Source organism: Phragmites australis, chromosome 2, assembly GCF_958298935.1.
Source record: "Phragmites australis chromosome 2, lpPhrAust1.1, whole genome shotgun sequence".
Lineage (NCBI taxonomy): Eukaryota > Viridiplantae > Streptophyta > Magnoliopsida > Poales > Poaceae > Phragmites > Phragmites australis.
In genome coordinates, this window is record NC_084922.1 from 28,376,011 (window position 1) to 28,400,922 (window position 24,912).

Sequence of the window (24,912 nt, forward strand, 5' to 3'; positions counted from 1 at the left end):
GAAAAAAAAAACATTGGTTTTAAGTTTCTAACCTCGATCCAATTCATTCTCCCTTAGTCTATAGAGGCCCCCTCCCCCATCAAATTTCATCTTGAACAAAGAAAAACCTAGTCCGACCATACTTCTTACTATGCCAACAAAATTAGCATGCTAAGACAGCATGGCCTAACCGATTGGCATGTGGTCAAAGATTTTATCAGTCAAAGGTTGAGTCCCTTGAAGGCATGGGAGCACCTGGCCTGGGAGTTTAGTGGAGACAAAGATAGTTCCAAAGAGGTGGCCAGATGTAAGACTTATTTTGCACTTTGCTACTTTTGTTATTGTAGTCAATTTTTTCTTAATGACTTTTCTTCTCTTGTTTCAGCTCTGCCTTTGCAAGACGTTATTGTTTGGTTAAATAAGCTCTTCTCTGACGAAGCACCAAAATACCACATTCTGCCCTACTCCCTTGCAAACCCTCGACAGGAGGTGGGAATTTCTTAAGTAAGAAAGCAAGGTTGAATGTGGTTTACCCGATCTTATTTGTTTCTCCATCTCCACGTTCTAGTCTTCTGTCAAGAGTATGTCCTTTTGAACGAGGTATTGGATCTAGACAACAGTTCCACCATTGGTTCCGGTGACGTGGGGAATTCCAGTCGATCAAGGGACCGAAGGGTCCCTTCAATCAAAGAGATCATCCTCATCTTTTAATCTGTTGTATGATCTAGTGCCTCTTAAGTGCAAGCAAAGAAGTCCTCTGGTACTGAAATTAAATCTTCCAGTAGTCTATAGTTTTTCTACTATAGAGCATATGCCTACTGACACCGAGTCTGCTTGGGTGGCCTTTCTCAGGGGACATCTGGTGCATCCTCACGATCACCACCTTGAGAGACCGCTACATCCAATGACGCAACCAAAGGGGTAACTCCTACTGAGTCATCGCCCTTTAATTGGTCATTATTTTGAGCATTGGCTCGATAAGTCCAGAATGATGGTGAATCATTGTGGGTTGGTTTCCTGGAGGCACTTGCTTCATTCGATCCCCTGACCATTCCTCCTGCACAACCAAACTCTGCCTTGGTCTATCGAGGAAGATAGTAATCAAGAGACAAAAGTCAAAAGTCCAAGTGCTTATCCCAGTTGCCAAAATGTTATATCTAAACATTTATACTAATCTGCAGCTCTCTATTCTGTTCATGATCCCTTTTCTTGCAGCTTGCCGATTCTGGAGAAGCCAAAGGAACAAGTCAAAGGTGGTTTAGTCATCCAACCGGGTCATTCTCCCACAATTGCCCTGCCACTGCCTCCTCGAGTAGAATAACCTTTTGCAGCCGTTCCCGCATCAAGCTTGAAGCTCAACGAACCTGGAACTTCCACAAGCTTCCCTGGCATCGACCTCTGGGTGACAATGACATCTTGTGTCAAGGCAATTTATGATCAGGCGGGTAGCAGTCAAGTCCCAGCTTCAGTCAATTGACCCCCTGAGCTATTAGAAGGTTCTCAAAGAGAAAGATAGTGAGCTAGCTACTCGACAAAGGATAATTGAAGGTTAGTTCACTCCTAGATCACTAATATGTGATTCGTGCACTGGGAAACTAACAACAACTTTATCATTTGTTCCTCTAGATCTTGAGTCCTCCATAGAGAGAAAGGTAACCCTTCTCCATGATATGACGAAAATCCTCGACGAGAAGGTCAAATATCAAAAGAGGCTCAAAGATACTTCACATAAGGCGAAGGCTAATCAAGACACAATGTTCGAGACCTTGAAGAAGGCAAAGGTTGATCGAGATGCAATGGTGGAGACTTTGAAGAAAATAGAGGCTGATTGAGACATCGCAGTCACTAGTCCAGACACTGCAGTCTTAGCCCTCCAAGAGCTGAGGGAGCAGACCCTCGACCACATGACCCAATCGGCTTCCATCGACGTCAAAATGATGCTTGTTCTCCTCAAGAGTTACAACCCAAGTCTTAACACCTAAGTGGTGATAACGGGTTTCGAATGCTCTGTAGAGGAGGCATCAAAGATTATGGAAAGTGTTGAACCTTTGATTCCTTGCCTTCGTCGAATCTTTAGGGCTCAACCTGTTTGACTATGAGAGCAAAGGCAGTCCTTCTGACTGATGGTTCGCAATTCCTGACTTGAAACATTTAGAGCTTGATCCGTAATTTGGGGGTTTTTGTAACCATTGCTATCATTTTGATTGTCCAATATGCTACTACTTGCTATTTTCTTATTGATGAAATAGAGTTAGCATTAGTAGATGCAAAACCAGCTAGCAAATGTTAGAATCGTCCTCGAAATCGACTTGCTGATCGAATATCCATTGATATTTGAAAACTCAACTAGACAAAGTGTTAGATGTATGGCTCTCGAGTTACTACTTGAGAAGATCGTAATAATAATGAAAAGACTAGTGTAAAACTAGAAATAGAAAAACATGATGGTATTTTACAAACTTTCACTGACTTGCGTGTTTAACCAATGTTCGGACATGAACTCAATAGAGGACACACATGTGATTGACTAGAACTTCAGAACCTTTTTTGAGTCATTTCGTGTGAAATGTCTGACAATCTCTTGTGCTGTTATGCCTTATTAGGTGTAGTTATCTTTGTCCAACCTGACATATGCCTCTATTAGCTCTTATCCAAAGTAGTCGATGCAAATCCAGATAAACTTTTACAAAAAACATATATAAAATTTATGAAAAGTATGGTGTTATTATGTAGCCCCTGACTCTGTGGTTGAGGAGAAGATTACTCGATCTAAGAGTAGAAAAATGACATACATGTACCATTGAATATATATGTTGTTATAGCTCTTGACTATCTACTGGATGACGGAATCAAGTGAAGAATAAAGTTGTAGCATCGAAAGTATGCGATGTAGCCCGACTCTCTGCTTGATGTGATAATAAAAGCAGAGAGTAAATCCGTAGCATCAAAATATACTCAACGTGGCCCCTATCTCTTCGCTCAATGACTGAATTCGAGTATAAAATGGAGCATAAGTATTCACACAACGTGACTTCCAGCTCTCTGAATGGTGCAATAACCAAAGACAAAGAGTAAAACAAAAATATCAAGTCAAAATTATATGATGTAGCCCTCGACTCTCTACTCAATGAATGAATCAAGTGGAGAGTAGAGCATAAGCATAAAAAACACGCGATGTAGCCCCTGGCTTTCTAGTCGATATGATAATCAAGACAGAAAAAAGGGTGTATGCATCGACACATTACGCTCAACCACACACTTGAGAGCTCTAGCCCCCGAGCATACGACTATGACTATTCCATGGTCATCAAGTGAAGTCAACCCGACGAGTAAGCGAGCATTGAAAACCCACTACCTCTCGTGCTCATTTCACCGCAACACTTGATTTGATGCGTCATCACAACTATGCACTCCTCTTTACAGAGATTAGACATGTCATAATACCTCAACGACACCTCGACTTTCGCCAGACGTGCCACGCTATCGAGGTAGCCTCGCTACACGCCCAACGATATCAGATCTTGATGTCTCCATGTTTACCGTGTGACCCATTCCTGCCACTATAAATAGAGGGTACTCGAGGCCATTTGTTTTTCACCCCGTCTTCCTCCTTTCTCCCTACATGCCCAGTAGAACTCATAGAGCTTAAGCCACGGCCTCCACTCCATCACCGTCTCCTAAGCCTGGTCCAGAAAGTGAAGATATAGGATCTCTCACCCCAAGGCCCCTCGCCATGGTTCCTCTGGAAGTCATCATTGTTTATTCTGATGAGGAGGAATCAATCGAGAGGCCTAAGAGGATAAAGAGCAGAATGTCCGTCAGAGGTTGTTGACCCTTTACCCGCCACCTCCAGCACCTCCTTGATGTCGATATTGTAGAACAATCGACACAAGAGCCGGCGATGCGAGTCATGCAAGAGAGAGATGAAGATGGTGGTGATCTTGATGAGATCATCGACTAGGTCACCAACGAGGTCTTCTGTGATGAAGCCCCTGAACCTCCAGTGGTAGAGAGAAAGTAGGTGCTTTCTCCATCGATAACCGCCAGCTCGTCTTTGCATCCTGCGAAGGACTACTCAACATTGTCCGCATCAGTCAGTAGCTCCACCAGGATCTTCGCCTTGGCCACTCTCACTGGCCCTTACGCTGGCCGGTGCCTAGTTCTTGGTGCAATCAGCTGCCGTCTGAGGGATGAGTATAGAAGATCACTCGACTCGTTCAAAGGGAAGTAGAACCTGCACTGTTTGCAAGAGCTAGGTAGATCCTTTCTGTCAACTTTGTACTAGCCACACAGGTTAGAAGAAAAAGAAAAAGTGTGTAGTCGAATCAAATGTAATTGACCTACCTGTATTTTACCTTTTCTATGAATGAAACTGTCGGAGTTGGTCGATGTTCTATGAGTGCTCGAGTATCTCACCGTTTGGAGTAGACAATTGTACTGATCCTGGTGGAGTAACTTCAACTACTATGTTGGGTCCTTTACACTTAGGTGATAACTTATGGCGTGAATCTGTTTCTGCACCTTTCACAGGACAAGATTTTCACATCCCAATTCCTTAATCATGTCATTAAGCATAAAAATGCATCATGAGTATTATGTTTAATTGTTGAGTGCTTGTTAAAAATTCTTTTGGTGGCTTAAATTTTGTGAAGTGTTATGAAAATACTGACTTTAGAGTTTGCTTTTAGTTAAGTCTTGCATAGGCATTGTGGTTGAAACCATTTAAAATGGGTTCATCTCATTTCAAGATCGCTGCACAAAAATTCTTAGATTTTTCAGAGCACCAGGATACCTTTTGTGGATTTAAGGGGAGAGAAGTAATAGAAATGATTTTTAGCTGAAATGGGCTTGAATCACTAGCAAGTGGGACCCACTTGGGCTTGGCCAACCCACACCCCCTCCTCTCCCTTCACCAGCAACCCCACCTCCCTCTCTAGGAAAAATATACTATGATCAGTCTAACAATTAATACCTTGTCCTAAAATTATAGAACCACTTGGACAATTCATATTATGATCAGTGCTATCTAGGAAATATATACTTTGGTATGAAAGTGTTGTTTAAATTGTTGAAGCTCATTTAGTCTTGATAGTTAGCTTAATTAAGATCCTTTTTTGGATAGACCTTAAATAAAACATTTTTACCATGAGATTATGTATTTAAATTCAAGTGTTTCTTGATGCATTATGTTCATTACCCAGTACCACATCCCCATTAAAATTTTGTAGCATTTGCATTGCATCTCTTTCATGCTCATCATTGTATGCGATCTTCGTTAGTGAACGAAGGACTGGAGGGTGACACGGGTGTGATCGAGGGTGATCTGAAAGTTGTTTTCCTTGCTTGTGAAGCTGATCAATAAGGTAATCATCTAAGAATTTTCATCCTATTACTTTGGATCATATATTGTGTCAATAGATAAGTTATGCTTTATGTATGTTTGCATGTCAATGAGTCTTATGTCGGATTTTGGTTTAGATCATATTTGTTGCATTACCCTCCATTGACATTGTTTATCGCTTGATCCTTTGTAACCTGCGTTGTTCATATCACATAATGGTCTAACTTAAAAAGAATGTGTTACGCTTAACATCGCATAGGTCCTCGGTAGAAGTCGAGCGGTGGTTCGGCCATCGTTTGCGAGCTTAGGGCTTACCTTACATTACAAAGATAATGATGATAGAGGATGCTGTAAGCTAGTGAGGATGAGCAGAGATTCGAGCAAGCAATAGGGATGGCTCGAGAAGGGAGTCGTAGATGCTATAGGCCCTCTTGAATCAATTAAGTATCGTCCTTTGTTGCAGTTGGCTTTAGCACTTGTCTATACTTACCACGTATCCATATATGGGACGGATGAGCCGAATACCTTATGTAGCTATGATCTTTTGGCGTGCTAGTCTCGAGTATTGTCGGCATAATAAGCTTGGAAGGGGTATCTAGTTTGCTCTGGGAGCAGTTCTAGATGACCCCCACATGCCAAGACGCATGTTCAAACGGTTGGGGCTTAATTGTGAAATGTTGATATGAGTACCCCTTGTGTGGACCTCTGTGGTCACACAAGTCGTATGATCTTTAAGTCGTGTGGGTAATGGAGTACCCCCTGCAGGGTGTAAAACAATTCGAATTGCCACACTCTCGGTTATGAGCACGCTTCTGTCTATTTTCATCAATTATAGAGTTCCAGTTGTGGTCGTGATGGTATGTTGGAAAATGTATGGTGATGTTGTTGAAGTTTTGATACGGTTGAAGTTATAATTATGGTATGATAATAATATCAGGATAGAAGGTTGTTTATGGTTAGGTGTAGATGTTTACACTTGAGTCGAAATTGCTCTTGCATATGGAATTCACTTAACCTTGTGGTCGAGTCCTTGTTAATTATCCAAATTACATTCTCCTTGGAGTCGGGCTATTTATAAGTGTTCATTATAGATTAAGTCTTGCGAGTACCTTTGTACTCACGTGTTTTGTTTGCTTTTCAGGTAAGGAATGTTTAGTCTTTGGCTACTTTATGCCCGTTGATGTTGGCGATGGGCAGGAGTAGTGCCATTCTACTCAAATGTTGTTATTTTGGGGTGATACCTTAGAGCAATGGCACTACCAATCTTATGTTGTTATGTAACTCTTTTCGCTGCGTAGTTACTCTAACAATATTTGGTTTATACTTTTGTGGTAAATTTAATCTACTTAAGGACTTGTAACTTAATTTAATTATTCACTCTTTATTATGTCTTAAGATGATGTGCTTGTTGTAAAGGTATGTGCTCCAATCTTAGGCATAAAACACATGTCAGGACTACCGGAGTGATATTCTAGTTAATTGTTGTGTCGTGATTACACAATGATTAACTCCATGATTAATTAGGACACAATGATTTACTCAATGATTAATTAGAATGTTATCTGGACGGTTCCTCACAAAGATCCCCAACAACGAATTTCCTGGGCTGGATTTTCTAACTGTGGTATCTACACAATGCTTGCTGGTATTTAGCTACTTGAATAGACGCTCGATCGCGATACTCCTCAAGTAAATTAATGTCATCCACTTGTAACTACTCTTGCTCGTCCTTCGTAACTTTCCACTCGCGGTGATCCGAACTGCAACTCAGTCGTGAGTACTACCTCTGCTCCATAAACTAAGAAGAACGGAGTTTCACCAATGGCCATGTTAGTCGAAGCACAAACGACCTATAGTGTTGAGGGAAGTTCTTTTACCTAACGTTTCGAGTAAGCCTTTAGCCTGTCGAAGACCTGAGTTTTGATACCTTACAGACTATACCATTGGTTTGCTCAACCTGACCATTACTTTAAGGGTGAGCTACTGAGGCAAAACAGGTTTTAATGCCAACGTCTTCGCAGAACGCAGTGAAGGTCCCATTTCTGGACTGGCTACTGTAATTATCCGATGCGGAATACCTAATCGAGTAATTATGCTCCTCATAAACTTCTTAGCCACTTTTACGGTTATCTTTCCAACGGGTTCGGCCTCGATCTACTTAGTGAACGTGTCGATAGCCATGATAGGAATTTATAACCACCTTGGGCCCTCGGGAATGGTCCCAGGATATCCAAGCCTCAAACAGAGAAAGACCAAGAAAGAGCAATTGTCTGCAAAGCTCAGAAGCATTCTAGAGGGTAGCTGGCCAATAAATCTGGAGGGTAGCTGGCCAATAAATCTGGAGGGTAGCTGGCCAATAAATCTGGAGGGTAGCTGGCCAATAAATCCTTAGCGAAAAGTTTTTCTGACCATATGGTAAGACGCATGATTACCACACATGCCTCCACGGATATCGTGCAATATTTTATTTCCCTCTTCCTGCGTGATGCACTTCATCAAGATTTTGTTACTCTCCTTTCGATATAGCTTGCCGTTTACAAAATCGTAGAGATTGGGCTTGCGAGCAAATTTTTTTGCAAACGCATCATTATCAGGGATATCTCAACCTTCGAGATAGGCTTGGTACAGAGTCACCTAAGTCAGTTCATGTTCGAGATAGTGCAGCATCCGTGTCTACAAGTCCTGTCTTGCTAACTAGACCAGACTACTGGTCGAGTTAGGCAGCACCCGTTCATCGAACTATCGGGACATATGGTTTGAGGAGTTTCTCAATGAAGATTCCTATGGGTACCAGAGCTCAAGAATAAACGAATCTAGCAAGTTCATCCGCACTAGAGTTGTCACTCCTTCTGATGTGCATTACTTCTAGCCCTTCAAACTTTTCCTCGTGCTTTTGCACCTTGCTCAAGTAAGTCATCATGTTATCGTCTGAGCACTGGCACTCCTTTTGAACTTGGTTTACGACTAGTTGCGAGTCTCCTTTCACAAGAAGCCACATGATTCCAAGTGATGCAGCTATGTGGAGCCCGTTTACCAGTCCTTCATATTCTGCAACATTGTTGGAAGCTTTAAAATCTAATTGAATAACGTACCTGAGTTCATCACCCGTTAGAGATTTAAGCACAATGCTAGACCCTGAGCTCTGAAGCATGAGCAATCCATCACAGAAAAGCGTCCAGTGGTCCTCGATCACACTTGACCTTGTTTCTTCAACGCTTGTCCATCCGGCGATAAATTCCGATAGTATCCTCGACTTTACACATTAGTGATAAAAACATCCGACACCAATGGATCTTCTCACCCAAATCATCCACTACATGTTCGAAGAAAATGTTATATTCCAAGAATCAAAAACAGAAACACAGCAACGCTTTCATAATCCCACTAAAACAGGTGTAGAATAGAACAGGCTACCATTTCAAAAATTATAAACACATGAATTTTTCTTATTTGACATAGGCCATGCAAATGAGCCTTTTCCCCTTCTTAAATTATTTATGACTTGGCAATTGTTTCAGTAAACTCGCATCTTCTTGAAGTGGAAATGCATCTGAAACATTCATAGCCGCATAAGAAAGGTGCTATGAGTTTCTTAAAAGTGCAATAAATGAAATAAATGTGTGTATATATATATATATATATATATATATATATATATATATATATAGACACACACACACACATATATATATATAGATATATATATAGTCTATTCTACGTCTAGTCGCAACAGTGAACTACGTTGAATCACCCTCAGCTGCTGCAGCCACCTTCGCACCATCCCAGTTACGACGGCACATATAGGTGAGTTACGATCACATAATAAAAAGTGTATAATTATGAGAAGCGTGGTAGTTTACTGCCGTGCCACTCCCAGTTACGACTAAGAAAATAGTCAGTTACGACATCACAGATAGTTGAGTTACGATCACATGACAAAAAAGTCAGTTACGATAGCAACTATACTGCTTTTTTGACTATAACTGGGGTGTACGCAGAGTTGATCCAGTTGCGATCACAGTTACAACTAAGAAAATAGTCAGTTACGACAGCACAGATAATTGATTACGATCACATGACAAAAAAGTCAGTTACGATAGCAACTATATGGCTTTTTAATCGTAACTGGGGGTGTGCGCAGAGGTGACCTAATTGCGATCACATGATAAAAAAGTGAATAATTACGACTAGATAAGATACCCAGTTACGACCATATATGTTTGTAGTAACTGACACATCTTGTGAGTCGCAACTATACTGTTTTTTGGATTATAACTGTGGAGTGACGCAACAGTGAACTACAGGACGACTAGGCACATAATAGATATACAGTGCGTGTGTGTGTATATATATATATTCAGACTTAGTTGCCTTCGAGACGGGATGCCAAAAGATGACAAACATACATCTTCACAATAGTTGCTTGCTAGTTTCTACTTTTTAGTAGGTCTAATTTTATCGAAAGAATAATTCAGTAAGTGATGAAAAGAATAATTCATAAGATTAGTAAATATCAATCGAATGATGGCCTTCATACTACTTTGAGCTCAGTCATCATTATTTCAAAAAATGTCTTAAAACTGATACATGACTTGTTAAGCAGTAATGGAAACATTGAAGGTTACCATTAGCAGACATGAATTCAAATTGATTGGGACCAAAGCCTTCTTGTCCCAATCAAGCTGGGGAATACAAGTAAAATTAAATCTACAATAGCTGTTAGTCTGTTTCTTGCTAATAACTATATGGCTTTAAGTTAACCTTTTTTAGAGTAGGAAAATATGATATTTTCCAGAAGATTGAAAGGAACTATTCAGAGTCAAGCAAACTGGAGACCCAAGGGTGTGAAAGGCCCATTCTTTAAACAAATCGAAGTACATGTTACTTGGGAATAATAGTCATTTGTGCCTCCTTTGTTTGACACTGATCTAATTTAGACATCTACACTCATTGATTGCACAATTGATGGAACATGGATGGAAAACAAGATGCAAAATCGATACCCGTGTCATCGTACTACTGCACTGCCATCTTTTATTTTTATTTATTGTAATCCAACCCTATTCTGCACACATCTTTTACTTAAATTATAACATGCACACACTATGCAATGGAAAAGTAGACATAATTTCCCCACAAAAACTTAGCAAATTCTCAGAAAACTTTTTTGGCAAGAACCTGGGAATAAAATAACTGGAATATCCATAGTGATTCTGTGGCTGTCACAATTTACATCCAGATAAAACAAGATATAAGAGGTTGTACTAATGTCATTTACATTTTAGAACCAGTACTGAGTCATCAGACCATGGGCAAATGTTGTGAAGTTTATACCAAATTTAAATCACAAGCTAACAGAAGAAGAAAAGCAATGCTCCTGTTCTGCCAAAATTACAAAGAACCACATCCTACCAATTAATTCCATCTCAAACAAAAGGAAATGGAGGACCCAATATATGTGACAAGCAGATCTAAATTGTCAACCATGGAACAATCAGATACTAAGATACCAGGGAACTTGGATTGAACTTTGCCATTCTCATGACATATCACGGGTTACCAAACAATTATATGTTGAATCAGTCGTCGTGGTCGTGAGCAGAACATCATCACAGAATCGAGATATCTTTGTTTGCCACGGCGGCGCGACAATTAGTCGAGCAGGTCGCGTGCGCCGGGTCCGACCTCACAAGTGAGGCCAGCGTGCTCGCAGTGGTTGTAGTGAGGCAGCAGCGGGTGGAGGCGGCAAGCGACCGAGGAAGCTGGCGAGATTGCTGCGGCCGGCCGTGCCGGCGTGCGTGGGGAGGGGTGACAGTGCAGTAGGCCGGGGAGGACTGCGGCGGCGGCGTCAGGGCGGGGACGGGAGGAGTGTGGCGCTAGCGCGTGGTGGAGCGGGGACGGTGAGGAGTGCGGTGGCGGCGGCGGCGGCGCGGGGACGGGGAGGAGTGCATCGGCAGCGTCGGCGTGGGGACGGGAGGAGTGCGTCGCTGGCGCGTGGTGGAGCGCCGTGAGAAGCAGTGAGCAGTTTCCAATCACCCTAACAGGCGCGGAATGAAAGCGAGGGCAGACGACGGGAAGTAATATGCGATATAGATTATTTGGTTTTATCATAATTTGTCTTTTTATAAAGATATAGATAGTTCTGTAATTATAAGACTCTAATTATTTTCTAAGTTAGATTGTACCTATCTCTTTTGTATGCTATTGAAAATAAACAAAGTGCATCTTTAGGACTTCTGTAATTCTCCAGAGAAGCTGAAGGCCGAGGGCATTTCTCTCATAGTATATGAATGGTTACCGGGATTTAGGTAAGTTCAAGCAAATTTTGCATTCCCTTTTCTTGCCCAGTCTCGAGAACTAGGGGGCTATTTGAACCCCCTCGCCACACCTTGCTGCACATTTGATTGCTCCACAAATTCTTGCTTTCCCCCCACCAAGGTTTGGCTTTCCTACTGCCTTCTCCTTCGAATCAAGCGATCAAACGCCCCAAACTTTCATGCTAGGTGGTGGCTGGCCTCGAAATCGGTCGCTGCTGGATGGGAGACCTCGAAATCGACCAACACTGTGTAGTTGACTAGTAGTATCAGAAGACTGGCACTATAACATTATTGAGTAGGGATGGCAATAGGTCTAGATCCATCGGGTAGTGCCACCTCGTACCTATACATATGTTAAAAAATTATGCGCATTATAATACCCATACCTATACACGGGTATAATACTTCCTCATATCCATACCCGTGCGTGTAATGGGTATCCAATGGGTTATCCACACTCGTACTCGTGTGTGGCATGTGGCGAGCTAGTGGTTGGTGGCGGCGGTGGCCAATGTAGTTGGGTGGGGTGGTGGATGCCACGAGGGTAAGGCGGCAGCAGTACTCGGGTAGTCGGTCGGTGTCGATTAGGTAAGATGATGGTGGCACTTGGGGTGATCGGTTGGTTGGGATCCGACGACAGGGGTCGCAACGGAGGTAGCTATCGCTGAGGAAGGACGAGCGGGCGACGGAGGGTAGGGAGGATTCCCCGTTCTCCTATGGTGATGGCCTGATGATGAGGCGGCTAAGGGTGCACGTGGTCGTGGTGACATGTGTCTTGAAGTCAATCGAGGTTGCTAAGCCAGCGCTGATGCGACGCTTGGACCTCCCTATGTGTGTCCTCTGCTTCCTCAACTCGCTCTTCATCTACTCCTCCGCCATCCTCAACCGCGAGCACACCATCATTTGCAGCTCGAGTGTCGGGGATGATCCCTGACAATGAATCTAGGTTGTATCAGACGATGGATGCGTTGATCGGTGTTTTTTTGGTTGGATCAAATGGGCGTAAGAAAGAGAGAATTTGTCTAGGTTCAGGCCTCCTGTGAGATAATAACTCTACATCATATGTATTTTTTTATGACTTAGATAAATTTGTTATAGGATGTCTTTCTCCTCGGGCTCCCCTTCCACCTTTATATAGCAGGAAAAAAGGAGAACATTACAAACGGACAGGGCTAAGCCCTATAGCTGATCTATTCCTAACGATAGCAAACTTACTTCTAGCTTATCATGATAGGGAGTATGCACGCCTTGCCTGCTCTAGTTGTCCTACAAGTCCTGCTCCGTCCATCAAGCACTGTCACGTTTGCCGATGAGATCATCCTGTAGCATTAAATGTTATAGGACGGCTCACTCTAACTCCATGTCTTCTCACAACTTTGCTCGTCGAAAGGAGGTGTCTGAGAAAGGAAAAAAAACACTTGAGTGGACGATGTTAAATGTGATCCGTAACAGACAAAAACACTTGAGTGTCTTGCGACTAGCAGGTGCTGATTATAGGGTCTTATCCTTCAATTAGAGGACTGATTGATGGAGTACTATTCTGATCACAAGGTGAGGTTATGGTCGTGAGGATATTCATTCACCAACTGATATTTGGTAAGAGGGCGCTCGTCTGATAGAACACCTCTTATTTATTTTACATCAACATTGAGCGAATACGGTGCATCATTAGCATCGATGAGGCGTTGGTCCAACGCGACCTCGACTCTGCGAGGGGCGTCGTGACAGAGGGGACCGCATGACAAAGATGATGAGGCCGGCTACAACGGCGCGGTCGACGAGTCTGTCTTGTCCTCCGACGTGCTCTGTTGTGGCGTGGTGTCCTCATACTCTTAGTTGAGCTGCTTGCTGTTTGGGCTAGTTGGACTGCCACGTATGGGCCAGATCTTTAGAGAGGTCTGAGATGCATAGTTAAACCGGTACGGGTATAAGGAAAACCGCTCCCCTTGACTAGTGATGGTTTTGTCTGTTACGGGTAACGGGGTAACGGGATATTGCATCTCTATTACGGAGAGACTGGGCCTAACTATGTAAGTCGTCGGTTGTTGTCAGCTACCTACCTCCTCTTCTCAACAATCAGCTCAAAGAAAGTCAAGCGAGACATAAAACTGGGCACCACTCCCGCACCCAAAACCCATCGACCACTCCCACGACGACCTCCTCCCCGCGATCCACCCCGACCCACCGCAGCCTCGCCAATGGCCGGCGCCGCGCCCACCGTCGCCAAGTCGCCGCCGTCCCTGATCCCGCCGGCAGGGCCCACCCCGGGCGGTTCCCTCCCGCTCTCCTCCATCGACAAGACCGCCGCCGTCCGCGTCTCCGTCGACTTCATCCAGGTCTTCCCCTCCGGTTCCGGGAAGGAGGACTCTGCCGCCGCCATGCGGGAGGGCTTCGCGAGGGCGCTCGTGCCGTACTACCCCGTCGCGGGCCGCATCGCGGAGCCCGTTCCGATGGAGCCCGAGATCGAATGCACGGGGGAAGGGGTGTGGTTCATGGAGGCCGAGGCAAGCTGCACCCTCGAGGAGGCGAGGAACCTCGAGCGACCGCTGCGCATCCCCAAGGAGGAGCTGCTCCCGCGCCCTCCGCCCGGGGTGCGCGTCGAGGACACCGTGCTCCTCGCGCAGGTCAGACTCTATCTCCTCCTGGCTCCTGCTTTCGATCATTTCTGCCAGATTTGGGGCGCAAATTTGGCCTGGATCTGAGGAGGGTTTAGCACTTGGTGTGTGGATCTGCGGGGGAGGAGGGTGGCGACTAACGTTGATCAGGAAATCTGGCAATGCCAATGGCTTGCAGCCGTACAAGTGAGAAGCACAATGTGGCAGGCTTGACGGCCTTAAAATGAACTGCTGAGATGAAACCAACCATGAGGGAGTGATTGATTAGTGGCCATGAATTTTTTTAAGCTGATCTAGTGATCTAAGCTACTAGTTGTCGACAGCGATCATCTCAGGAAACATTGGCATGCCTCAGTTCAATGCTGGTAACCTGGTAGGGAATGCTTTAGATGATTTCACCAGAAGTAGGCAGGATGGGGATTCCAAGGATCAGGCCAAATATTGATTTGTTTTCTACTATTCTTTGCTGCCTACCTCGTTGACTTGCAGCTTATCAAGCCAGATTTCTAGCTTTCATCACAGATTGTTGGTACCAGGCCGCTTGACAAAATAGTTGTCTTTTTTAACATTGGAGCAAGAACTGTCTCTCTTTGAGCATCTAAGAATCGGATGAAGATTCAGTAATCTAAGATTATATAATCTTCAGTTCGATTTTATCTTTGATCAAATCTAACCTGAAAACATAATTTCAAATCATGTGGTTCCAAATTTCATTGTCATGGGAGCATACCCCATCTGACGGGAACAATTATTTTATCAGATCATTGTTTTGAAAATGTTATTTATCAGGTCACAAATCCTTGGTGTCATTACTTAGTGTTTACCCTTCAGATCCTAATAATTCAGTTACATATTTGCCACATGACCTCTGTTATGACTAGTTATAAATTTTCTTGTGTAATAACTCGACTGATCCATTCTATTCTCCTCTGTGTTCAGCTTACCAAGTTCACATGTGGTGGATTCGCCGTGGGCATTTGCTTCAGTCACTTGGTGTTTGACGGGCAGGGCGCAGCCCAATTTCTGAAAGCTGTTGGTGAGATGGCGAGGGGGATCCCTGAGCCATCGATGAAGCCAATCTGGGCTCGGGACGCCATCCCCAACCCACCTAAGCCACCCCTAGGCCCACCACCGTCATTCACCGCGTTCAACTTTGAGAAGTCAGTGGTTGAGATCTCTCTGGACAGCATTAAGCGTGTCAAGGACCAGGTCGCGAGTGAGACCAACCAGAAGTGCTCCACCTTCGATGTGGTCACCGCCATAATCTTCAGATGCCGCGCCTCTGCAATTGACTTTGCACCCGATGCTGAGGTTCGCCTAGGCTTCGCAGCCAGCACGCGCCACCTTCTGAGCAATGTGCTGCCTTCTGTGGAAGGCTACTACGGGAACTGCGTGTACCCTGGTGGTCTCACTAAGACCAGTCAGGAGGTGAAAGACGCATCGCTTGTGGAGATCGTGACTGCAATCAGGGAAGCCAAGGAAGCTATGTCGTCAAGGTTCCTTGACTGGTTGAGCGGCGGTGCCAAGGAGAACCACTACAACGTGTCGCTGGACTATGGCACGCTTGTCGTCACCGACTGGAGCCATGTTGGGTTCAATGAGGTGGACTACGGGTTCGGTGAGCCGAGCTATGTGTTCACCCTGAACGACGATGTGAACATCGTGCCCTCCGTCGTCTACCTGAAGCCACCCAAGCCAAAGCAGGGCATCAGGCTGGTACTGCAGTGCGTGGAGAAGCAGCATTCCGCCGTGTTCAGCGAGGAGTTGCAGAAGCATGCATAGAGATTGTGTGTCTGTTCCAGTGTCCTCCATAGTTGGGAATTTGTTGTGATTAATTGCTGCTTCTGGAATTTGCTTGCAATAAGACAGGGTTGGTCGTGTTTATACGTTGTACTATTATCACCACGTTACGTTATACATGTATAATGTATTGACATTGATGAAAAGAATAATAGTGTTCCATTTTAAAACAAATTGTTTCACAGTTTTTGGCCTGTTATAAGTTCAGGAACTGCAGTCTTGTGTAGTTATGTGTCTATATGAACTTACCATTTAGTTTTTTCCACTGTTATACGCTGTAAGAAGCCAGGCTCCAGATGATCAATTTTCACATTGTTTGATCAGCAGCAGGAAGAAGCTTGCATGTATCATAGCAGGATATCATATTATGAACTGTAAAGTTAAGAAATTATTTGGAAAACAACTGATCATGTGAGCTCCACTAACAGAAGAGAAGAAAAGAAGCCAACGACTTCCAATTAAGTGTTGAGCTCGTGCCAAACGAGGCCGCAGCCGGCAACAACCTCCACTCATTGTGGTGACCACCGGAAAGAACGCGGCAAGCGCCAACAACCAACTCCGTAGCCAAACTTACTGCTCGCGCCCACCGCTCCGCTCTACCAGCTGACACCGCCATGTCTGCAGCCGCGCCCACCGTCGCCAAGTCCCTGCCGGATCTCGTCCCGCCTGCGGGCCCGACGCCCAGCGGCACCCTCCCGCTCTCCTCCATCGACAAGACCGCGGCGGTCCGGGTCTCGGTGGACTTCATCCAGGTGTTCCCCCCGGCCACGGCCGGCGGGGACCGGGACCAGGACGCGGCCGTGGCCGCGATGCGCGACGGGTTCGCGAGGGCGCTCGTGCCATACTATCCGGTGGCCGGCCGCATCGCGGAGCCGACCCCCGGTGACCCCGTGGTGGACTGCACCGGCCAGGGCGTCTGGTTCGTGGAGGCCGCCGCGAGCTGCGAGCTCGCCGACGTGAACTACCTCGAGCGCCCGCTGCTCATCCCCAAGGAGGAGCTCCTCCCCCGCCCTCCCCCCGAGGAGAAGCTCGAGGACCTCATCCTCATGGCTCAGGTTCGATCACCTCTCGATTCCCTTATCCGATCCAAGAACTAGGAAGAGGCGTACGTTTTGTGCACGGCTGCAGATCCAAGATTTTGATCAGCTATGATCCAAGATTTTGACCAGCTATAAAAAAATCCAGATCCGAAAATGTGAACAGATTAAAAGTTATTTGGTTTTATTTTGAAAAAAATACTTAAACTATTTTATTTTATTTTATACAAACTCTCAATTTAACATGAATCTCGGCGCTAGAATCGTACCAAACGGATCTTAATTGCCGAATCAGAGAAGAGATCTTGAGGTGCTAAAAAATTTGAGCTTTGCAGGTGACGAAGTTCACTTGCGGCGGATTCGTGGTCGGGATCTGCTTCAGCCATCTGGTGTTCGACGGGCAGGGCGCGGCGCAGTTCCTCAAGGCGGCGGGCGAGCTGGCGCGGGGGCTGCCGGCGCCGTTGGTGGCTCCGGTCTGGGGCCGCGACGCGATCCCGGACCCGCCCAAGCTGCCACGTGGGCCCCCGCCGTCGTTCACGGCGTTCAGCTTCGTGACCCAGGTGGTCGAGATCTCGCCGGAGAGCATCGCGCGCATCAAGGACGAGTTCAAGGACGCGACGAGGCAGACCTGCTCCACCTTCGACGCTGTCACGGCGGTGGTGTTCAAGTGCCGCGCGCTGGCCGCGGGCCTCCCCGACGACGCCGAGGTCCGGCTCGGCTTCGCCGCCAGCACGCGGCACCTCCTCCACGACGTGCTGCCGTCGGTGGACGGCTACTACGGCAACTGCGTGTACCCGGTGGGCATCACCCGGACCAGCAAGACCATGCGTGAGGCGTCGCTGGCGGAGGTGGTCGGCGTGATGCGGGAGGCGAAGGAGGCGCTGACCGCGCGGTTCACGGACTGGATGCGCGGCGGCGCCGGCGACGACCACTACAACGTGCCGCTGGACTACGGCACGGTGACGGTGTCGGACTGGAGCCGTGTTGGGTTCAACGAGGTGGACTACGGCTTCGGCGAGCCGGGGTACGTGTTCACGCTCAACGACGACGTCAACATCGTCGCGTCGGTGATCTACCTCAAGCCGCCGGCGCCCAAGCGCGGCATCCGGCTCATGCTCCGCTGCGTCGAGGAGCCGCACGCCGCCGCGTTCGCCGACGAGCTCGCCAAGTTCGCGTAGATGGTGCTTCTTGCTTGGCTTCGCCGTGCGTGTTGTAACTCAATTTAACAGTATTTACACTTTGCGCTGTCACACGCTCATCGGCATTGTTGTGTGCAGAGTGCAATGTTTGCATGTATTATGATCCATATACGGATATACCAAGGTTGTCGAGATTTGCCGTAATCTTTTTCTTGCCGATCATATATTAGGCTATTAGAATCGGCACGATATTCTCTCTGGTTAGCAAAAAGAAGTCTTGCAGGGCAGAGCGAGTATGACGAGCTTTTTTTCTGAGCCTGACGAGCTACTGGTAGTGCAATGCATGGTCACTCTTCTATTTCTACGTCTTTTTTTAGGACTGTGGAATATTTTTTTTGGGAAAAAATCTATTTTCCATCCCTTAACTATTGACGTGATTTAATTTTCATCCATGAACTCTAATATCAGAAATCTTTTATCCTCTAACTTTTAAAAGTATTTGATTCCTGTCCCTCGGCTCATTTCAGAGTGATTTTACATATGTGGCAGACCTGATATGGATTTCAGGTAAGCAACCTCGCTGACTCAGCATCTCCCTCGTCTGCCCTCGCTCTCTCTTCCCCTCTCATTTTCCGTGCTCGCCTCCTTCCCCTATTCGCGCATCCTGCATAGAAGACCAACAAAGACTCTAGGCGGCGGGTTCTAGTGTAAGGGTGACAGTCTGACAGATCCTCGTCATCGTGGCTCCAACACAGCATGGCAGCCCACCATGAGCCTTCGCGACCCGAATCGTGGAGCAAAGCGGAGGGGATGGCGGTGGCCGGCAACTGAGGAGCTTGCCGGTGGCAATTGACGGTAAGGTCGCAGTGGTGGTCAGCACCAGAAACTGCAGCCGCGTGAGATGGTCTAATTAGATGCTTCTTGGCTGGTAGTAGTGGTCGGAGCCGAGCTTGAGGTGGCGCACCCCGCCGTCGAACGAGGTCATCCTTAGCTAGAGCATGTGATGATGAACCACGCAGGGAAGACCAAGCATGGCGGCGCGACGACGCTCGGCTCGCGCGGACGGCTGCATCAGCGACGACCCAACAACGAGCTAGCATGGGCAAAGGCTTGAGGAGAGTCTCAGGAAGCTTTCCGGTACCCTTGATTAACCAAGAGAAGCACTACTTGCCAGGACTGGATTGGAGTCACCGGAGTTGGGGAAGAATGGCATGCGAAAGGTTGATTCGACCTAGGAATAGGAGTTTCCATGCGGGAAACTCAGGGGAAAACTCCGCAGAGATGACGTCCCTCAGTGCGTTTTAAGGCTTGGTTAGGGCGGATTCGAGCTCGAGTGGGTGAGTTTGAGCTTGGGGTGGCTCTATATGGAGAACTGCTATGTTCTTGTGTGGATCCAGGTGCAAGCAACGAGAATGGCAACAAGATCCAGGTGCAGGCAACAAGAATGGCATGCGACAGCGGGATATGGGAGGTGCGTGCGAGGAGCAGTGCCAAAGCATGGAGAGAGGATTCTGTTGTCCCCGTCCACCTCGTTGGCTTGCGGGGATCACGGAGATGTCGCCCGATCTGCGACAACTATGCAACAGGCATGACCCTTCCATGCCGCTCAAGCATGATCTTTAATGTCGGATCTGGTGGGTGGCAGCTCAGATCTTGCTGCATCCAACAAGTGGTAGCATTCATGGGGCGCGTTAGAGAGGGGAGAGGCTAACGACTGTGAAGGATGGCTTTGTTGGCCGGCGTTGGAGGGGATGGAGGGTCCTCACAACGACGTCAATCATGGAAATAGGAGGGAAAACAGATAGCAGGAGAGGAAGGAGTTGATGAGGCTGGCGAGTGGGCCCCAAGCTGTGAGATAGTTGGCTCAGCAATGCCATGTGTGCAAAACCACTCTAAAACAAGACTAGGGATTGAAACGGAACAGTTTTAGAAGTTAGAGGATGAAAGATTTTTGGTATTAGACTTCAGAGATAAAAATTAAACCGCGTCAATAGTTAAGGGATGGAAAATAGATTTTTTCCTATTTTTTCATTAAATTCCACAGTGTTTATGTATGATTTTTCAAGTGTTTTCTATATGACATGAGAATGAACAGTTGATGGTGTGACCATGAATAATACAATAATACATAGTTATCGTATATGAGCAATCCAGTGTTTCCTGTAATTCTTGGGACATATTTTTATCTCCAGGAATGAGATTTCTGGATAAAAAAAAACTACTCATAGGCACCTAAGGCGTCCTGTAACCGAAAATATTTATCTCCAAGAACAAGAAGGAGGAGTTCAGAGGACATATAATACCCCCATATATATATACGGAGCTAGGAGGCTCTGAGGAGGACACGCCAAATCAGAGCAACGCAAGCCCAGTCAAGCAATTAGAAGTGACACAAGTCTACATAAGCCAGCAGAAGTCGAGCAAGGAAGTCGCCGACTAGGTTTAGAGTCATCTAGGCTAGCCACATAGCCCATTGTAATATGCTCAGATCAATACAAGGCAAACATGATGTAGAGTTATTATCCTCAGGGAGGCTCAAACATGTATAAAACCCCCATGTGTTCTTCTGCAATTCGTCTACTCAAAGCATCCCCTATTTCTTCAATAATTTTGTTAGATCCGCGGTTCACAAATCGTCGATAGCTGGCGCCATCCGTGGGGACCATGGCAAAAGGTGTTGAAGAAACTATGCAGAAGATATCATTGACGTCACTTAAAGCTTCACCGGAAACCATTTTTTCATATGAGGGTTTTTACGAGAACTTTACCCCTCTTCCTAGCGAGCCAGTGATCGATTGGGTGAATTTCAACGATGAACTTTCCAGTGATAATTCAAGCGATGAGGTAAATCAATTTATGGATCAATGTGCTAAGGATTACGGTATCGAGTTCGAACCATTCGGCTATCAAGACAACTGTGAATGTCCGATTCACATCAAGTTGTGATCAATCATCGCAGCTTCTGACAATATGGATTGTCAAGACACCAACGCAGGAGCAATCTGATGAAACATGCATGATGGATCTGGACACCTCCTCCAGCGGAGGTTACCCCCGAGAAGTTTTCGCTATTGGAGACGGGGGTGATGATCTGGGTAATCATTATGATGATCCTACAAACAAACAATGTCATTAAGCTCCCGGTGCAGGCAATGGTCAGCTCCAAACAAGCACACCACCCCTAGTCCTTAACGGAGCCTCAGTTTTACCGTCCTTCGAACATCAATAGGGGACTGCCTGTTGTAAATCCACAATGGCTAAGATGATCCTTCTTCTACAAGAGGCCCTCGTATACCCTCTGATCACAGATCTGACTACCCTAGTCGGTAAGGATTAGATGAACTCGGCGGTTGACTTAACAAAGGAGATCATCATCCAAGCTGAGAACTCTCATTTGGCCCTAGCTAGAGGCAGCGCTAATCGGGGAAGGCCAGACAATCCTCTGTCGCAAGATGCATCAGACTCAGAGAGGCGCAACCCTACGAACACAGCTTCTCGGGATGACAATCAGGCGAACAACCGCCACCGAAACTCACTAGTCAAAGATCATCCGATCAATTGCTTGCGTGAGGTCATCAATGACTGGCGAAGGCGATCAGGGACTTCTGAAAAGGCTTCATCTACCCCTTATCAATCTAATTAGAGAATATCCCGGCATCGATCAAATCGGGACCGATCTCTGATCTCTATGTAAAAGATTTCCAGGGATGCTGGAACCAAGTAAGACACCATCAACGGATGCCTAGCCTTCTCTCTAGATTTGCGGAATGTAAGCTGATCGGCAAGGTTCCCCTAGGGCAATCGAGAAATACAATAGAAGCACAAGCCCTGTTGAGTTTCTTCAGATCTTAACCATAGCTATTCAAGCGGTTGTTCGGGACAAGAAGGTAATGGCTAATTACCTCCCTACCATGCTTGAAGGGGTAGCTAGGACATGGTTGACCAATTTACCGCCAAGAATAATCTACTCATGGGAGCAGCTTTGCGATGTATTTGAGCCAACTTCTAGGGTATATACGTTCGCCCCAGCATGAAAAACAATCTCTAATGTTACGAGCAGACGGGGAGTGAAACCTTGCATGAGTTCGTACGCTGTTTCAACAATATCTGAAACAACATCCCTAAGGTCAGCGACTACAACGTCATACAAGCCTTCACTCCGGTGGTCAGGAGCCAGAGATGTGTTGAAGATATCACCATCCAAAAGCCCGAGATGGTTAAGGATCTCATGAAAATCGTTGATGAGTCTGCTGAGGTAGAAGACACACTTCTCTTAATCATGGAGAAGACTCAGGGCATCAAGCGCCCTCAACCCGGGATCGAGGGTGACAAGGCAAAGGCCAAGCGCAAGAAGAATAATAAGGGAGGTAAGGGCAAGAAAAATAATACTATTTTTTTTTTTTGCAAATCTACCTGACACCCAGGGCAAGAACTCTACACTAGGCTCCGGTGAACGTGATGGTAATCCCTGGTACAACCTCCACAAGACTAACAACCAGAATCTCCAAGAGTGTCACCTTTGGAAGAAGATGGTCAAAGCAGAGATAAAAAAAGCGGCCAAAGAAAAGAAAACTCAGGTCACAACCCAAAGCAGAGACTTTGACTTGGATGGCGGTGAGGACATTACAGACCCGATGTCTTTCCAGCTGGATGAGAGAACAATCAACCACATGTTCGGTGGTTCCACATCATACGATTCGAAATGATAGTACAAGATGGTGGCCCGAGAAGTCCTAGCTACCATCCCCAAGGGTCGTTAGGCCGTTAAGTGGTTGAACATCGAAATCTCCATTGGCCGCAAAGATTGCCCTGATAACTTCATATGGCTAGGCTGTTTTCCAATAGTGGTCAAGCCTTCGATAAATAATTGCAGGGTTACCTGAGTTCTTATTGATGGAGGGAGTTCCTTGAACATCCTCTTCGCAAATGCACTTGAAGAGATGTAGATTTCCCGATCTGCTTCAAGCCAGTTATTCAAGCCTTCCACGGTATAGTACCCGGATCTTCGACCACTCCAATCATCCAGATATTGCTACCTGGTACCTTCGGGAAGCATGACAACTTCTGGACAGAAAAAAAAATCTATTTGACGTGGTCGACTTCGAGATGACATACAATGCCATATTGAGAATATCTACTCTTGCCAACTTAATGGCAATGACACATTACACTTATCAGTGCGTGTAGATCCTGGGACTCGAGGGGGTTATCACCGTCTGGGGTTGTCCCAAGGTAGGTCTCTGTTACGACAAGCGAAGTCTCAACATGGAAGTTCAACACTAACCAAGCGAGGAACCCAAGAGCTCAATGATCAAGGCGGATAAGAAGTCTTAGTCGTGACCGCTAGCATAGCACCTCGAGATGCCAACATAGAAATCTGGGGGCTCGACTTCATGACTAGTCCGAAGCCCATGAAACATCGCCTACGCTACCACGGAGGCAATAAGGGTCACTACTTATTGGTTTAATCTAGTCTATGTTATTTTGGTTTAAGATAATAGGTCCACATCGCTTGTTGTCATTAATAAACTCTGTAAGTTCAAAGTGTAAGTCCTCAGAGTACATTCTCGCAATAATAAATATCATATTGCCTAAGAAATTGATTGAATTTCTTTTTCTACCTTACTTGTCCGCATATCCTCATGCCCGACAAACGAGATAAGTCGCTTCTCAGGTCCTTCATCCCAAATGTGCACCCAAGGCAATACGAGTTCTCTTTACTTTATTATGTTTTTACTATTTGCACTAGCTACCCAGAACCTCTATTTTTCGAGTAGACAACTGATGGCTTAACTAATAAGTACTAGGCACTAGAAACCAAAAATAACATATAGTGTACCTTCTGAAAATAGGTCCCAATGAGAAGAGAAGAACTATTGTGTTGCAAAGTCAGGGTTGCGAAGAGGCTCCTTATCGTGTTCCACGAGTTACTGGGGACTATGACGCCTCCCAATCAAGCGGACATAAGGCTCATCATAATGAGCGCTTCGACTAGTGATCAATGTGTTAGGGAACGGGTAGGCTATGCTAGCAAAAAAAAAAAAAAATCTCTACCGTGTTCAACCAAGGAACCATGTGAGTAGGGGATCATAAATCGTTACCACTAGACACGTGATGCATCATAAGAAGAGTTAGAGTAGACCGATCCAACTTTATGCGCGTCCTCGACCAGCCCTGACCACGATCATCGGGTCCTTGACCAGCTCCGACCACGTAGAGGAAGTAGTCAATCATGTCGACCACCTCATCAACCACAAACACGAAGCCTCGACCACGTCGTCGATTGCGATGAGGAAGTAGTCTAATCCATCCTAGTGTCCTTATCGCCGATCAGCACTGCAACAATCGCAGCAGTGTCTACACGGTACCACATGTACAGGGATGTAACATCGTACGCCGGTGTGCTATCACCACGCGCCTGACTAGGGTTTCACAGGGAGTTCATGAAGAGGTGGCAGCTAGGGTTTTGGAGGTGGAATTAACTTATGCACCCACGGCTCTTACCTCCTTTTATATAGATCACACTAATGGTCCTTTAATCATATTAAAGCCCATCCATCATGACTATAAAATTTAATGGACATTCAATCATATTAAATAGCATTTGCAAATCCAATCTGCACACATGATCACATCTAGGGCATATCACCAACATAATGCGTCCCAAATGATCGAAGGAAAAAG

At 45.8% G+C, this 24,912-nt stretch overlaps 2 protein-coding genes across 2 annotated transcripts; both read left to right on the plus strand.

Annotated features, from left to right (window-relative positions):
- Positions 1 to 13,684: 13,684 nt before the first annotated feature.
- LOC133907283 (acyl transferase 9-like) lies at positions 13,685 to 16,226 on the plus strand. Its single transcript, XM_062349282.1, has 2 exons — positions 13,685 to 14,261; positions 15,192 to 16,226. Exons 1-2 carry the CDS (start codon positions 13,836 to 13,838, stop codon positions 16,032 to 16,034), a joined length of 1,269 nt encoding a protein of 422 aa, XP_062205266.1. The 5' UTR covers positions 13,685 to 13,835; the 3' UTR covers positions 16,035 to 16,226.
- A 277-nt stretch (positions 16,227 to 16,503) lies between these two features.
- LOC133907272 (acyl transferase 5-like) lies at positions 16,504 to 18,432 on the plus strand. The gene is made up of 2 exons (XM_062349274.1): positions 16,504 to 17,107; positions 17,425 to 18,432. Exons 1-2 carry the CDS (start codon positions 16,667 to 16,669, stop codon positions 18,265 to 18,267), a joined length of 1,284 nt encoding a protein of 427 aa, XP_062205258.1. The 5' UTR covers positions 16,504 to 16,666; the 3' UTR covers positions 18,268 to 18,432.
- Positions 18,433 to 24,912: the final 6,480 nt, after the last annotated feature.

Coding starts and splice junctions, on each gene's coding strand:
- LOC133907283 (XM_062349282.1), top strand. CDS start 13,836: ATGGCCGGCGCCGCGCCCACCGTCGCCAAGTCGCCGCCGTCCCTGATC. Junction 14,262..15,191: donor ACACCGTGCTCCTCGCGCAG/GTCAGACTCTAT, acceptor CTCTGTGTTCAG/CTTACCAAGTTCACATGTGG.
- LOC133907272 (XM_062349274.1), top strand. CDS start 16,667: ATGTCTGCAGCCGCGCCCACCGTCGCCAAGTCCCTGCCGGATCTCGTC. Junction 17,108..17,424: donor ACCTCATCCTCATGGCTCAG/GTTCGATCACCT, acceptor TGAGCTTTGCAG/GTGACGAAGTTCACTTGCGG.